The following is a 16,853-nucleotide window of genomic DNA, read 5'->3' as shown; positions in this document are numbered from 1 at the left end:
GATTCCATCACTAGAATGTCGGCTTCCTGATGAGAAGAGGAACAGAGTGAAGAAAGATGAGCAGGATCGCTCCTTCAACTTGCTCACTCCACCACCCCTAAGGGGGTCCCTGTGACCAACTCAGAAGCAAAATCACCCCATTGTTCACAGGCACGCAACACAAGCCAGCTTGGCTGCATCTTTGCAAAAGCCTCTTCTCTAAACGGGAAGAGAGGAGACCTAGTGCTTCATTTATTCAGAGGGAAAAGTGGGATATCAAACGTTTAAACAAATGAATACATTTCAGTTCCTGGTCTATGTGCAGGGGCCAAACCAGTCCAATCAGCAGCCTCCTTGTACTTTTAAAAAATACACTCTTGCTGATTTTCCACAACTTTAAACTTACTGCTGCCCCAGCCAATTAGAAGCTTCAGTCCTTCTGAAACACAATCTCTCCTGCAAACCGGCCCCAACTCACTCCTTTCTCTACCTATGACACATAGATGAAGTGTGGGAGGAAGAGAACACCCCTTCTGGAGCAGAGACCCTGCCAAGCAGCATGCCTTACCTGCCCCATGCTGAGACATGCTCCATGCCTCCCCAGATCCTGCTGCTGAGACTCCAGCCAGCAAGTTAAGTGGGTTATAGAAAAAAAACAGGCTTTGAATCAGGAAGCTGGCAGTTGAAAAAGGGTGCATTCCTGGCCGGTCAGTATTGAAACCCGCAGCCCCAAGGTGATCTCTTGAAGGCGCTCCCCTGCAAGCAGCCGCATTCCAACTCGAGTGGTCGGAAGAACAATGAGGACTGCCGGCACTGAGAACTCAAGCATGGCCACAGCTGCACCAGCAGGCACCTGAGCTGCAAAGGTGACCAGCCCATTGCTGGTTCTTTACGGAGTTCAGCAGCTAATCCTGTCCTTATTTTAGCCTGAGTGCTAGATCTCTATACTGCAGTTTGTCCCAACAGTTTCTCTATTACCAGGGACAGTCCCTGCTTTACCTGATCCTGCAAAGTCACTGCCCCTGATTTGCCTTTTGCTTTCTTCAGATTGTTCGGAATCTTATTCTTTGTGGTTCTGTTCGCTCCTGAGGGTTTCTAGAAGTTAACTCAGAAAGAGAGAGAGAGACAGATGGGGAGATTTAATTAATTTAATTAACAGTATTTATATACCGCTTTTCAACTGGACGTTCACAAAGCGGTTTACAGAGAAAAATCAAATAACTAAATGACTCTTGCCTCTTGTGCACAGGGTGGTAATACACGCACACGACCCATATAAGCCCACAGTCTGCCACTGTACACCCTGCAGCGGCTGCTGAAGTGTGTTTTGAACAGTAAACAACAATGTAGGATTGGCAGGTAGGTATACAAATATGCTAACGACAAAAAAAGTCAAATCTCGAAGTCTGAACTGTGGCGTTGGATCAACGATCATGACTTTAGTCATCACGTGATGAATTACTCATGTGTGAAGTCCCCGTTAGTGAGACACTGACATGCAAGCAATCATTCAGTTCACAAGGTGGGGGTGGGTAGGAGGGAGAGGGGTGCAGATTGTGAAGCAACATGGTCGGGTCTTGAATCTGTACTCGCACTATCCAGGAAGTCCACAAGACCTGATATCTCAAGGATTCAGTATACTAGTAATGCAGCACTTGGCATTTGCATAGCACTTTCATGTGTTCGAAGCCCATCACAAGTACTAGCTTGCTGTAATTCTTACAACCGTGTAAGGTAAATGAGTATTATTATCTCCATGTTGCACGTGGTGAGCGAAGATCAGGAGGGAATGACTTGCTCAAGGATACCCCATCAGTCTGTGGCAGAGGTGAGGTCTGAATTAAGGACTCTCCTCCCCCCCCCCCCCAATTTGTAGCTCAGTTCCGTCACCACCACGCTGCACCAGCTTGTGCTCAAGTTCTGCTGTGTCTCCATCTGCTGAACCCTCCCACCCTGATTGTGAAGCCCAGATTGTGTTTGTGGTGAATATTTCCACAAGCAACAGCCCAAACAGACTTCACCTTCACAGCCAGCAGAAGGAAGTAGGACTGCTGCGTAACCAAACAAGACAACAGAATCTCCAGAACAAATTCAGATGTGGCAGAGGATCATATTACAGAACATAATAACAGCCCCACTGGACCAGGCCATAGGCCCATCTAGTCCAGCTTCCTGTATCTCACAGCGGCCCACCAAATGCCCCAGGGAGCACTCCAGATAACAGGAGACGGTAGCACAGAGGCCCAGAGAAACCAGCAGTCGAATCCTTCCTAGCTAGGATAGGAAGAGGAAGAAGGCTGAAGGAGTATTATAGTCTACAGGGTGTCCAGAGTTTTTGGCAGGAGGGCCACATCATCTCTCTGACACTGTGTCGGGGGCCAGGGGGAAAAAAAAGAATTAATTTACATTTAAAATTTGAATAAATTTGCATAAGTTTACATAAATGAATATATTAAAGATGAACTTATATGAATGAATGGAGGTCTTGCAAAAGCTCAAGGCCTATAAAAGGCCTTGCACAAAGCAAAGCTGACCTTTCCTTTGCTGCCTCTGCTGCATCACAGACATGAAACAGCAAGCAGTGGAGGGAGCCCTCATCCCACAGCTCATGTGAGAGGTCAAACAGTCGCCCTCACGCTGAGAGCAGTTGCATCGGGCCAGTACGGGCTCCAGCAAATCTCTGGAGGGCCACAGGCTCATTGGAGACTGGGGGCTCCCTGAGGGCTGCATTGAGAAGCCTCCAGGGCCACATGTGGCCCCAGGGCCGGGGTTTGGGCACCCCTGGTCTACAACAGGGGTGTCTAACACAAGCCCTGTGGGCCAAATGCAGCCCCCAGAAGCAGTTTATCCATGTGTCCCCCTGCTATAATTGGGTTCTCACAGCTTGATAACTGGGCGCTCTCACATCTTGAAAACATGATCAAGATTTGTACCTTTTCTCTTCTGTCATTTGCAACTAATGAGTTTCTACATGAGAACAAAAGTGCTTATTTCCGGCCACCTTCTGCTTAATGATGTCATTTCTGGACCTCAGCAGGCCATGAATGCCAACTTGAGCCCTCTGTATGAAACGAGGTGGACTTCCTTGATCTACAACGTAACAAGATAAGGACATTCTTCAGATATAAAATACGGGAATATAAGAAGGGTCCTGCTGGATCGACCAAAGGTTGAGCATCCCAGTACCCCCAGTGACCCACCAGCAGTGTGCCTCCCAGAAGCAAAACAGCACTGGAAACTGTGAAAATGCCAAGTTACTGGAGGTCCCGAGGCAAAATCCTTCATTGGTGCCCTGCCCATCTCCTGACAGCACACTGGCTACTACCACTGCTGCTGGTACTGAGGGTCCAGCAATCAGCTCATCCAGGGGAGTCCTTGGACAGTGACCTACCCAGCCAATCCCTGGAGCCACCTCACACCACCCCACCTTGAAGGCAATGGCTCTCTCTGCACGTCAGGTACACTGCATCTGACCCTGGAGGTTTAATACAGATTTTATGGCTATTAGCGCTCTCCTCCCTGAAGTCGTCTAATCACCTTTCAAAGCCATCTGCGAGAACATAAGGAGCACCCAGCATGCTTCCCCCACCATACTCCTGTTAAAACTGGTCGAATCTTGAGAAACCTCGCTTCCAGATTCTAGCTCTCTGAAGTGCAACAAAACACTTGACTGTTTAAAAGGAAAAATGCTAGAGAATGGGGAAGCATTTTTTTTTAAGCACAAATTCTCTGAAAGAACTCACACCCATTTTCACATTTGTGGCAACAATTTCAGAACAAAGCCATTGTAGAAGTACGGCCAGTACCCTCAGCTTCCATGATAATGAATCTCATAGACTTCTTACATGGGTGACATGATTAAAGTGAGCACATTTGATGAGCTGAAGGGAGCTGAAGCTAGTCTCTCTCATGTAGCCATAAGTGCCGAACACACTACCCACCCACCTCTGGGTTGCCAGAAGCAGAGAGTACAGATTGGTAAGACCAGGCAACCCCCAGTTTCCTTTGGAAGCTGCAATTCTAAAATCAATCCAGTTTCCTGCATACCAAGTTGTGACCTAGATCTTGAACAAATTCCCCCTCTCTGGTCTGTCTCTTTATCTGTTAAATAAAGATTATAGAGCTGCCAGCATAACTCCTTCTTGCATTATAAAGAAAAAAATCATTTCAGGATCTCAAAGACCAATAACAGATGAATTTCCACAGGGTCATATGGTTAAGCCACTGGTTGCAGGAAGAAATAGTGTTTTATAGTAGGGATCTGCAACCAGAAATCCTTGGATATAATAATAATAATAACAACAACAGGTATTTATATACCGCCTTTCTTGGTCTTTATTCAAGACTTTATTCAAGGCGGTTTACATAGGCAGGCTGATTAAATCCCCGTAGGGATTTTTACAATTGAAAGAAGGTTCTGTCTTTCAAGAACCACAACAGTCCAGGTGTTTCATTCCGATCTGGCTTCACATTCTGGCCTCCATCCTCCCACGCTCAGAGCAGATGGAATAGCTCGGCTTCAGCTTGTCAGCTGCTTCAAGGTCGCACGGTGCCAGTGGCCTCGAACTGGCGACCTTGTGGATGTTATCTTCAGGCAGACGGAGGCTCTACCCTCTAGACCAGACCTCCTGCCCAAATCCGGATCAAATCCGGCCCCATGAAAATGCACCAAAAACTTTACTTAGACCATTTCTGTTCTATTCTGTTTGTGTACGGGTCCACAAAAGAGCCAACAACAATATCAAACAATATAAACAGATTAAAGTCCTTAAATAAATAAATCAGTACAAATCAAAGCAGATAAAAGAAAGCAAAGTTCAACAGACCCATCCACCCCTGCAATGACCCCTTGAATAAAACTATCCTTATCCAGCACTTAAATAATAAAAAGATTCTTTACCAGATGTCAAGATGTTCCTCCATGGCAAGAGGACTTCACAAACTTTGTGTCACCACCAGCAAGCTCCTACCTTGCATCAGTATCACCCATAGTTCTGATGAACACAAACAAAGTTTCCATAGATTGATTCAGGGCACAAGTAGGTTTATACAGGAGAAGGCAGTCCATGGGAATGAGGTCAAAGCTCACTGGTAGCATAGAAGGTCCCAGGTTTAACACCTGGTACCTCCAAGAAGGGCTGAGGAAACCCTCTGCCCAAAACCCTGGAGACTAGTGATCAGTCAATGTAGACAATACCAAGCTAGCTCAAGGGTCTAACTCTGAATAAGGTGACTTCCTACAGTACTACCTTATATCTTACTAGATGTGAAAGTGGAATTTGAACAGAGCAAATGTGGTTCTGAGACTCGTGCACAGACCACTAAGCAATGAATACATATCCCCTTCTCAAAGGGCTAACTAGTTACTGGTCACGGGATGCACATAATTTACCCTCAAGCCAGACACTGCCAACACATAGGACATCGAGTACCGTGCGCCACAAGAAGGAGGGAGGAGACAACACAACGTTCAAGGGGCTTGCAGGGTCACAGATTAGGTTGGACCTGAATCAATTCAGATTGCTTCCAGCAAGCCTTCTTCGTGGCAAAGGAAACACAAGAAGCTCACACATCAACAACCAATCTGATTAGGCACGGAGAGCTGAAGAGACATGTGCCTGAAGAAGACAACTTGATCTGGGCATTAGAACAAAACATCCATTGAAACTTCTTGATGAAAAAGTCAGCACAGCAGGGATTGGGAGGGAGAGTCTATCATAACAGTGGCCTTTTATTCGGCATTGATATGTCATTTTCCCCAAATGCAGAAAGTATATTTTCTTAGTAATTCTTACAACAGCCCTGTAAGGTAAGCCAGTATCACTGCATCACAGGTATGAGCTAGGGCTCAGAAAACAGTGGCCTGTCTATGCCCCCATCCAGGGAACACATGGGTGAGGCAAGATCTGAATCAGTGACTTCCCAAACACACACTTAAGATACACTGCTCATGTAGGATGAGCACAAGGTTTTTGCCATGGTTAGAGTGTCTGACTTGGCCCCAGGGGTTTCTGCTCATGAAGCTCACTGGGTGACCAGTTATTACTCTCATCCTAACCTACCTCAAAAGGTTCTTGTGATAATAAGGTAGAACCATTTGCACCACCCTGATCTCCTTGGAGGGAGGATAGGAATTAAAAGTTTAACACCTTGGCAACTAGTTGCCCTTTAATGGTTCCCAAATATCTGATACCCAAGATGGGCTCCCACTCTCTGCCTAATAGCACAGAAAGCTTCAGAGCACATTTGATCCAGCTATTTTGGTTCACCACCACAGATGGGCCTTGCCTGCAGGAGTCTACCCAGGTCAGGAAATTGTCACAGGACTGGCTGCTGCAACATTTTATGCCAATAAATAACCAGGGAGAGAGGAATAATAAAAGCTTTCTTCCTTCTGCTTAAAATGAACAGCCTATGAAATGGGAGGCTTCCGTTTGAAGGGTGGTATACAAATATATAAATTGCACTGGATACCATCCTAGTTCCTGGTACTAAGAAAGAAAAGTTTAAAACAACACGATAACTCCATTCAATTTTAGGTATGTCCCCTGGACACAGAAGGTTCATTCTCCCTTCCCAGGCAAGAAGCCAACACAGAGCTGGGATGCGATGCCAGGTTTCTACCCAAGTAAAATCAGTGTGGCAATATAAAGATTGTGGGAGCCCTGGCAGCCAGCTCCAGAGCACTCAGTTCTCCTCTTTTAGGGTACTTTTACTGGGCCAAAACTGGCCAAGGAACAGCCCAGTTCATGGGCATTTAAAAAAAAATCTGCATGTATACATATACCAAACAAGGTCACTGCGTGTGGGTAGATGGTGAATTTTATGCAGAACAAAACTTCAGCACTCAGCGGCTTGCGGTAGGTTTATACATGTTCACAGCTATGAAACCCCAATAGGCTGATGCAGTGTAGATCCCAGCACCTGTGCTGACCTTTTCATGGTAGACAGTGTTACGGCTCTAATCCTATGCCCAATGGTCTCAGAGTAAGACTCACTGAACACAGTGAGACTTACTTCTGAGTAAACACGCACAGGACTGCGTTGCAAGCATGTTTACATGCAGAGCCCCTTGGAGACTCTCTTGTTCCATATGTATGAATTATTTTAACTAGTTCTAAATGCAGAAAACCACTTTTTAATTCATCTCAGGGTGAAGCAACAAGATTTGTGATGGCATTTCAAACTTCCATGCCCTTTGAGAGTCACCTGTGGACAAAGTGCATGATCCTTTCACCAATATGAACATATGGAGCTACCTTCTACTGAGTCCAAACAACCTAGCCCAATACCTGTACTGTATGTATTGCCCATGCTGGCTGGCAGTGGCTCTCCTGGGTTTCAGACAGGAGTGTTTCCCAGCCCTAGATGCTACCATGGATGAAACTGGGAACCTTCTGCAGACAAAGCAGGTGCTCGACCACCAAGCTACGTTTTCTCTCAAGTTAAGATGGGGCCCTTATTCCCCAGGTACAGGCCAGATGTACAAGTTGGCCTAGGAACTGAACCCAGGATCCCTCACACCCAAAGTGAAAATTATGTCTGTAGACCAACAAGTTGCTCTATATTACCACAAAGTTGCATTGTTTAACTTTATTGTTTTTACAGGCAGGGCTCTCGCACTAGCTGGATCAAATCAGGTGTGGGGATTTGTAAAGTAGGAGAAGACTGTAGGTGTGAACAAAATAAATGTGAATTAGAGGGGGTGATGTCCCAGGAAATAATCATTTGCAAGGCATGTGTGAAAGTACCTTCTTGTTGCTCGTCCTAGCTATGACCTGTAATTGCTCAGCAAGAGCACAGACAGCCACTTCTCAGTTTGGTGCCATTAAATGCCTGCACTAGCATCCTTTTGCAAAGAGACCGGCAACACCATGTTCTGCCCCCCACACTGAATACATTCTTAGCCTGGACTTGTTCTACTTTCCAGGATTGTCTGCTCATCATTCTCTGCAGTAGCACAATTGCACTAGATTCTCTGTATAGGCTTCACATAGATTCCTTCCCCCACATGGCATATTTTTAGCTTCCCACTTCACGTTCTTATGTGAACTTTGTCTTGTCACGGAGGGCTTTTATTACTCAGGACCATCTCCTCTCACGCACCCATCAGACCCACTTCTGCTGTCTCAGTACCTTCCACTTGCCTCCTGCACTTTTGCATCTGGTCGTTATCTCAAACTTGGACTTCTTGTCTTTGTGCGAAGATACCAGATACAGACCAACTCTGCATGCTTCAATACATTCCATTTGTCTCTGTGCCCCAAATCCCATGTGGTGACAGGTCTTGCTACTGATAAAGGATTTTTCCCCAAAATGCACACCCCTCCCTCCCAAAGCACAAATTTTCCCAAGCTCATCAGTTCCCAGATCTAACTCATGTGACAATACCAAGAACAGCAGAGTGATACCAAGGCTTAAAGGCAGGCAGATTTCCCCCCCCCCTTTTTTAGAACCAAGTTCATCCTGATTACGAGGCCAACAGCTGTCAGCCTCATGGCTGCTGGCACACACCTTGAACAATTTGCAGAGCCCCAGAAATGCCCATCCTTATTGCAAGCTCCTGAATTTCAGAGCTGCTTCGCACGTGGAAGTTTCCTACATGGAGACCATTGCACAGCCGCCCAAAACAATCAAAAATTGTAGGCAGCCCATGTCAATCCAGAAGAAGAAGAAGAAGCCAGATAATACATTTATACGGACTCCCTAAAAATTCACAAAGTCATGATCAAGCTTCCAAGTTCTTCAGAACTTTCCTTTAGGCTGGATGGAAATCAAAATAGGTTGCTCAACAGTCAGCCTGAATAAGTGTTTTGAAGAACTTCCTCACAACTTTGGTCCCAGACAACAGATCTCTTTCAAAACCAGAAGGACTGCGTGCAGCCACAGAAACCTGGGCCCACTGTTAAGTTTATCCCCAATGGCCCCAGTTTCATTGCTCCCAGCTTCAGAGGTAAGCTGCCAAAGAGAAGGCCCCTTTGGTGACACCATCCTATTGTGGAATGTCCTCCCCACATCAAGAATGTAAAAGTCAACTATTATTTATAAAAACAAAAATACCAGTCTGCAGTGAATGAACAACAATAAGCCATGCACTTTCCCACACCTTATTAGCCAGACAGTTTATTAAATAGTTTGATAACAATAAGAGGAATGCTTTGGCTAGAGTATCTGTTCCAATATCAGATTAACTGATTCCAGCTAAGAGAATATGGTGTGCGTTTTTGAAGTCAGATTATGATTTGGGTTGATTGTCCCCAGGTTTAGTTGTTGTTTTGTGGGCCGAGGATAGCTCAGCAGTAGCACACGTGCTATGCAAGCAGAATGTCCTTGGTTCAATCCCTGGTAGCCCCAGGTAGGACAGGAGAGTTACTACAAGCCATCTAGAGCAGTGTTTCTCAAACTGTGGGTTGCAAACCAATTTCAGGTGGGTCCCCATTCATTTCATTATTTTTAATAAGTTAGACTTGATGCTATCATGGTATGTGACTGCATTTGGGGAAATGTTACAGACCTGTACTTTGAACAAGCTACTATGTATATTCTTTTAACAATGATAGTAAATTGAACTTACGCCTGGGTAAATGTGGGTAGGAGTGCAGTCTAGGATTGTTAAAAAATTTCCCTGCTTGATTATGTCACTTCTGGCCATGACATCACTTCCAGTGTGTCCTGACAGATTCTCATTCTAAAAAGTGGATCCTGGTGCTAAATGTGTGAGAACCACTGATCTACTGAGAAAGAGGAACCCATCGGCTGACTTTGCACGTGTGAAGCTTTCTTTGAGGGTTGAACTCCATTCCTGACTTCTCCATGCGTGCATCAATGCAGCTTACATAAGGCCTGCCTGAGACAGACCTGATTAAAATGCCAATCAGTCACTCCCTGTCCGTGCATGTATAGTCAAGCCTCCATAGGAAGCATGCTAAAGAATGCCCACATCAAGTCCTGAAGGTTGCACACAGCCTGCTCGAACATCCCCAGGAATGCAAGCCCCTATTCGATGGTGACCTCATGTCCTTGCACTGGGGCAGGCATGCCTCCTTTATCTGACCTGCAATCCATTCAAAATGGTCCGTGCAGGTTCAGAGAAAGTGGCTCAAAAAGCTACACTTTCTTTCTGCAAAAGGAACTGCAAGAGGGGGGGAAAAAGTGTTGACCCTGAAAGCAACCTTTCTCGTCATACAGAACTCTTCTTTAGGCACAGCACAGAAAATATCTTGCATGCAGTCATTCCAAGAACATCAGCTAATAGGCAGCTCAAAGGGCTGCATTAAAAAGGAAAAAATATGAAGCTGGTAGTTGCTTTAATTCCCTTAAGAAAGTTCTTTAACTAAGGATCAGAGAAGAACAAACAAATATATGTGCCTGGTGGTCACAAGCTTCTGTCATTATTGCTTCTGCCTTCTCAATCTTTATTGCTGATGCTTCATTCTTTTTCTTTAACTCACCTCTTCCCAGACAGATTGGCACAAAAAAAAATCACCTTCCCAATGACCCTACAGCACGATTCTCCCCCTACACTGCCAAAGCAAAGGATGCAGCATTTGATCCAAGATAAAGGCTTCGCTTTAGGCAAGCCATATCTTGCCCCATGCCCATGGGGCACAGTTCTGTGATGGACTGTATTATATTATTATTATTATTATTATTAACAGTATTTATATACCGCTTTTCAACTAAAAGTTCACAAGCTGTACTGAGCTAGATGGACCCAAGGCAGCTTCATATATTTCCAGAGGCAATACCTGAAGTGAAAGGGGATATCCATCTCCTGATCCTGAAGACCCTTCTGTTTAAACAAGCCTTCTGAGTTCTCTGCCTTTTTAACATCTTTTCAACATCTTTTAATATTTTTTAAATACTTCGTTACAGGCCTGATTCTTTTAAGATTTGCTGCTCTATGCTCTTTTTACCTGACTACTTTTTATCTGACTGCTGTTTTTATGATATGTGTTAATATGCTTTTATTTGTTTTTAAATTATGTTTTTAATCTGTTTTAACCTGTTGTAAGCCGCCTTGAGTCCCTTCAGGGAGAAAGGCAGGATAAAAATAAAGTTGTTGTTGTTATTATTATTATTATTATTATTAATCTCACTTCCCAGGCTACATACACTCCATTGGGGAGTGGCTTCTCTCTTAACTTGCTATCACACCAGTAGATCTGATCAAGCATTGGCAGCTTGATTATACAAAAGAGCAGCCTTGCTGGACCAGGCCAAAGACCCAACCACTCCAGCTTCCAATATCTCAGTGGCCCACCAGGGGCCTCAAAGAACATACAAAACGCTATTGAGTAAGGGTGGCGTCTCACTGCAAGGTCAAAAGACTGTTGTTTGGTTTGTCCTAACTGCAGCTAAGGGACTGATGGAATTAACTGGACCAGGCAGGCAAGCCACTTCTGGTCCAGTCAATTTCACTCCTAAGGAAAATGTTTCACAAAAGTTCTTAAATGACAGAGTATTGCTCAGAGAGGGCAAGAGGGATTGCCTTTCACTGCTCTTGTTTTTATTTAGGAATTCAAGAACACCTTCTTTCATATACCTTTTGTGTTAATTTAAAAAACAGCTCTAAAATCACTCTAGACATTACGAATGAGGTGGAATGAAAGAGTGTGTGAATCATGGCCATAATCCCAACAGGCATCCAGAACAGTCACACGAAACATACATGTCTATTGGCAGCAGTGCCTCTGATGCTTCCGGGAATTAGTTCTTACCTTTCCTAAGTACAGCTGAGATCTACAAAACCAGACTAACCTAAGACCATGGTAGACTACAAAGGAAGGGAAAAAAGAACATGTATATTATGGGCAATGACAGACATCTTCCAGCACCTTTGCATTTCCAAAAAGCTATAATCCACACACAAATTCAGCCTTCCACCATCAGATCCTAAGCAATTACTTCATGGTGTAATTACTAATGATACATACCTCTTTAAAAACTGTCATTTAAGAAAGTATCTCTATCAGTATTGGTGCAGGCAGATGTTGCCCTTACATACCCTGAACTGCAAGAGGCAGCTCAGGTTTATAAACTTGCTAGCTGAGTAGTACCTCTGAAATGCAAGTGAACTGATTATGCAGGTTTAGCAAGGGGATCATCTCAGTACCCAAGGTGGGAGTGGGGGGGGCATATATTCCCCAGCCTCTAGCTGTTAGCTTGCCCAGCCACTGCCCAACCAAAGGCAGCCTCTTGACTCTGTGACAGCAACAGAGCTACATTCAGCAAAGAGCCAAAACCAAACATGGTTGAAAACATGCAAACAGCTTGAAAAGCTGAAGCCACTAGGCATTCCCCCAACTTCAAGGTCATGTGATGCCCTGATTTCTCATATTCCTGCCTAAGTCACTGCAAAGACTTTCCACTCCAAAGAAAGCAGCCAATGGGGGGGGGGGAATAATTAACATGCCCAAGTGTAGCAAAATCAAAAGGGGGGAAGAATCAGACATTCTGTCCTAACTGGCAAAGATAGATATATAATAGTGCAAAGTAAACAATGCAGGGCCTGTTAGAACCGGGAATTGCAGGCTTCCCAACAGTCTCTGTCCAAGTCACCCAGCCCAACACATCGGGCAGTTTCCAAAATAATACAACAGAGCTTCTTCAGTGGGCTGAAAAGAGCAAGCCCTGGGATCAGCCCGGATCAGTTGATCAAACCCACAGAGAGGAAAGATGCACAACAAGAAAAAAGTGGCATCGTAGGATTACCTGGTGCCCACTGAAGGGCAAACACCAGATTTCAGAGAAAAGTCAGACAGCTGCCTAATTCACCACGTGCAGAACTTATAAAAAGCCCCACCTGAGATAAGTTTACTGTAGAAGGCTGATGCGTCTACAGCCAAGCAAAACAAGCTGATCCACTGCTTGTCTATTCCAGTTAGGTTGGGAGAACCAGAACCCCAAAACCTAGGCAGTATTTGCTTCCCTTTCAGCTTAATTCAGGAACAGCAGCAAAGTCAGGACTGTGTATGGGAGAAATTACAAGAAACCGCAGATTCCAAATCCGCCTTTCAACCTCTTCCTGCCCAACACATGCTCAACATGATGCAATCCTCAGAAGTGGGAAACGGGCATTTGGACAGCACAGTACTGCCTTGAAGCCTCTGGACTTCTTTGGTGAGAGTTGAGAATTTTAGACCATGAACACTTTTCTGTCTCTCTCCCCCCCCCAAAGAAAAAGTACCATTCCAACAAGCCAAGCACCTGAATGTCCATACCATCAGCATTCTCCAAATCTCTTTTGATGTGCTGAGTGTCACCTGGCCCAAGCCCAAGAATCAAGACATCAGCACCTCTCTTAACAAGTTCCCCCTCATCATACAGTGTTGGGAGTTAGATCTTGGCCACCCAATTCCAAATACATTTGCTGGGTAGGTGGCCTCTGACAAGTCACCTCACAACCTCCCAGACAAAAATAAAGCTTTAGTTATTTAAAGTGTCCTACCTCACAGGGGAGTTGTAGTCACGAGATGTACAAGATGATAACAATCCCACCATCACCCTGCAGAGACACCTCTTGTGGCACAACACAAGTTAAGGGGTGCGCTCTTAAATCCACAGGATGGTTTCTGAAAAGTCAACCTTGTCAAAAATTCCTGGCAAGCCACGTGCACCTGGATCTGAGAAGAAGGCCCACTCTGGCAGCAGCTGGGGACCCAAAAGGAAAAAGCATTGCCAGGCAAGGGATGAGAATTAAGAACGCAACAGACTCTGGCTCCCTTGCCCCACACTTTAAGAGGGAAGATGGACAATGTAAATGGATCAGACCTATCGCCCACACCCCAGATGCCCAAACGTCCTCCACATCCTCTGCCTGGCGTGGGGGGACTATGCAAAGTCTGTGCCAGACTTCACCCCAAAGAAGTACAGTTTTGCCCCAGCCAAGTGATGCAACTTCAGGAGGCTTTGTGCACCAGCAAGCCAAATCCTGGCTGTGGTGTGTAGGAACCCCCCAACTCAGCCTTGACCCCTCCTAACCCTTAGGCGAGCAGCTGTCTTGACCCAAAAACGACCCAGACGAGTGCATGAGCCCAGAGAGCCCAGTTAGCATCCGTCCCATCGCGCTGGGGGGGGGGGGGGAGAAAGAAAGAAAGAAAGAAAGAGAAAGGGGAGAGGAGAGGAATCAGGGGCTCGCTTAGGGAGCCAGGGTCAAGGGCAGAGCCAGCCCACCTTCCTCCCCAGCCCTCCCTAGGCACAGGTGGGGTCCTGGGCAGAGGTTGCTGGTGCCCCCCAATTCCCAAGCCCCTGGCCCAGAAGCCCTCCGGGGAAGCCCCGGCTGGAGCATCCCTCCTCCCCGCTCTCCAATCCCAGCCGCGCACTGCGCCGCTGCTGTTGCTGCCCCGTTCCCACGTTGCGCCCTGCACAGGGATGATGCAACCCGTATACCTGCCCGGCGGCCCCACCACGCGATCCCCCCTCCGCGGAGCCGTCATTCCCGGCAGCTGGAGATCGGCAGGCGCCAGCCCCGCCCCCTGGCCAGCCCCCACCCCAGCACCCTATCCCATCCCCCAGCTCCCATTGGCTACCCGGGCTTGCCACCCATCCCAATGTCCCGCCCTCAGGTTTTTGAGCAGGGAGGGGTGGCTGGAGGGAAGCGCAGCCTCGCCTCTTAAAGGGGCGAGCCTGGCAGAGGAGGGGGTGCCTGCCCTGGAAAGGCGAGACCAGGTTTGGGTGTCTTGCGGTGTGCCACCCCCTCCCCAACCCCCAGCCTCCGCGTGTTGACTCGGGAGTAAGCCCCACTGAACTCCATGGGCAGGGGGGCCAGATGTCACCACCACAACTAAAGAGGACCAGGCACCCAAAATGTAGGACTCCCAAGAAAAATGTAGGACAGGACAAAATAAAAGCTAAGAACACTCACATACTGAGTTCACGTGACTCATTTAAACACTAGATCGCAGTGGTTCTCAAACATTTTAGCACTGCGACCCTCACTAAAAGCTGTTGAGAAAACTTCACAGTCAGGGAATAAGAGGACAGGTCCTCTCATGGATTGTGAACTGGTTGAGGACCAGGAAACAGAGAGTGGGTGTCAATGGGCAATTGACAAAAAAAGTGGAGAGAGGTGGAAAGTGGAGTGCCTCAAGGATCTGTCCTGGGACTGGTGCTTTTCAACATCTTCATAAATGACCTGGAAACAGGGATAAGCAGGGAGGTGGACAAGTTTGTGGATGACACTAAACTTTTCTGAGTGGTGAAGACCAGAAGGGATTGTGAAGTGCTCCAGAAGGATCTATGTACAAGCAACCTTATGCAAACTTGGTACATGTCCAGGTACAATCAGCAGCTGGCACAGGTCTGTCGGCTATATACAGTGTACCCACCTATAAAAACCCTTTCACACATGCGCTAGCAGATGTAGGGGAGGGATTGTTGCGTGGCTTCTTACTTTTCTAAGATGGGACAAACCAGACAAAACACAGGCCCACAGTATCGCATTCAGTGGGCAACTTATGGAGGGTAAATTAATACTCTGTGCATTGGTCTGTGCAATGGCCGAAGTGGTCAAGATACAACTTACAGAGGTGATCAATATAGAGAGGTTGGTCTCCCATAGTGTATATGCAGTGTCTGTCCATACTGTGAAAATTAGGTCAACTTAAGGAGGTGGTTATTATAGAGAGGTGGTCAACTTTGGAGGTTCTGCTGTGTATAGTTGCCTGTTCAAAGTACAGTTCTGCAACATTTCCCAAAATGCAGTCACATTCCATGGTAGCATCAAGTTTAATATCTAAAAAATAAAATGCACATTGAAATGAATGGGGACCCACCTGAAGTTGGCTCATGACCCATCTAGTGGGTCCCAACCCAGTTTGAGAAACACCGCTATATTACTTATTATTAAATTTAAAACTATATTACACATAATTCATTAATTAATTACAATAAGGCTATGTGCTGCCTGCAGGGGCCTGATCACAGGGAAAAGGAGGACATTTTAGTTCTTTTCCAGGGCAGGAGGCTAAAAAAGAGGACACCTGGTTACCCTGTCCATGGGATGTTCTCCCCTCTAAATGCATAGGATGCATTTAGTACTGCCAGGTACTGCTATGATGTAGCTCAATCCTATACGTGTTTACTGGTAAACCCCACTGAGTTCCATGGTTCTTACAACTATCCAGTAAGTGCAGTAGGGGACATACGATTACTGCCACGCAGCCCAATAAAAGGTGATCCTATTCAGAAGCGCTAAGTCCCACTGAGTTCAATAGAAAGGACTGCCAGGTAAGTGAGCGTAGGTCTGCCGCTCTGTTTATTTGAATTTAAATGTTGATCCAGCTTTTCAGATTTCTAGGTGGCCCTCAGGTGGGAGCAGCTTGCAGTCACATCACATCACACTGGCTAATGCACTGCAGATCCCAGTGAAGGGATGAGACGGTATTGCCTCCTCTCCAGCTCAGCTTCAAAAGTGGTGCTGTGACCCTCCCTGCCAGGCCTTGGCATGCGTACTTTGGCTAATCATTCCCACCTGTGAGTATAAGCCAATGCCAGGCACTCTGCTGCACTCCCACAAGGCCAGCACAGGGTGGAGAAACTTTCTCATTCGTCCAACCTGTCATTATGCACGTTATTTTCATTCCTCTGATATAAACAAGCACCCCAGCCCTGTGCCTTGGGCACCTGCCATGGAAACTAACTTTCACAATACTAATCTTGCTGAGCCCACTTTGGCATGCAAATGCACCCAGGCATTAAAGTAACACCAGCCTTGATCAAAGGCAGGATGAGAACAGAGACTCTTCGTACATGTTCCTTCCTCCTCTGAACATAGGAAAAGGCCCTTCTGGATCACACCAGTGGCCAATCTGGTTCAGAATCCTTTTTCCTATAGCAGCCAAACCAGATGCAAAAAGGGTGCAAAGGCATAA

The 16,853-nt window shown here is 46.2% G+C and overlaps 1 protein-coding gene across 7 annotated transcripts in view; it reads right to left on the bottom strand.

Annotated features, from left to right (window-relative positions):
• GRAMD2A (GRAM domain containing 2A) overlaps window positions 1-14,433 on the bottom strand; it is a 59,576-nt gene extending 45,143 nt beyond the window's left edge. For 2 of the 7 annotated variants that reach the window (XR_010794822.1, XM_066636153.1), the window contains exon 1: window positions 13,430-14,069. Coding sequence is in view for 1 of the 7 variants with exons in the window: in XM_066636153.1 (XP_066492250.1) it covers window positions 13,430-13,482 (53 nt within the window). In the remaining 6 variants the exon portion in view is untranslated. Of the gene's footprint in view, window positions 1-547; window positions 577-13,202; window positions 13,227-13,429; window positions 14,070-14,154; window positions 14,351-14,370 lie in introns of those variants that run through there. The other 5 variants (XR_010794824.1, XR_010794823.1, XR_010794825.1 and 2 more) reach the window with 5 other exon arrangements.
• Between the last annotated feature and the right edge of the window lie 2,420 nt (window positions 14,434-16,853).

The sequence above is a fragment of the Tiliqua scincoides genome, chromosome 8 (genome assembly GCF_035046505.1).
Source record: "Tiliqua scincoides isolate rTilSci1 chromosome 8, rTilSci1.hap2, whole genome shotgun sequence".
Taxonomy (NCBI): domain Eukaryota; kingdom Metazoa; phylum Chordata; class Lepidosauria; order Squamata; family Scincidae; genus Tiliqua; species Tiliqua scincoides.
This window is presented reverse-complemented; position numbering and strand designations above follow the sequence as displayed.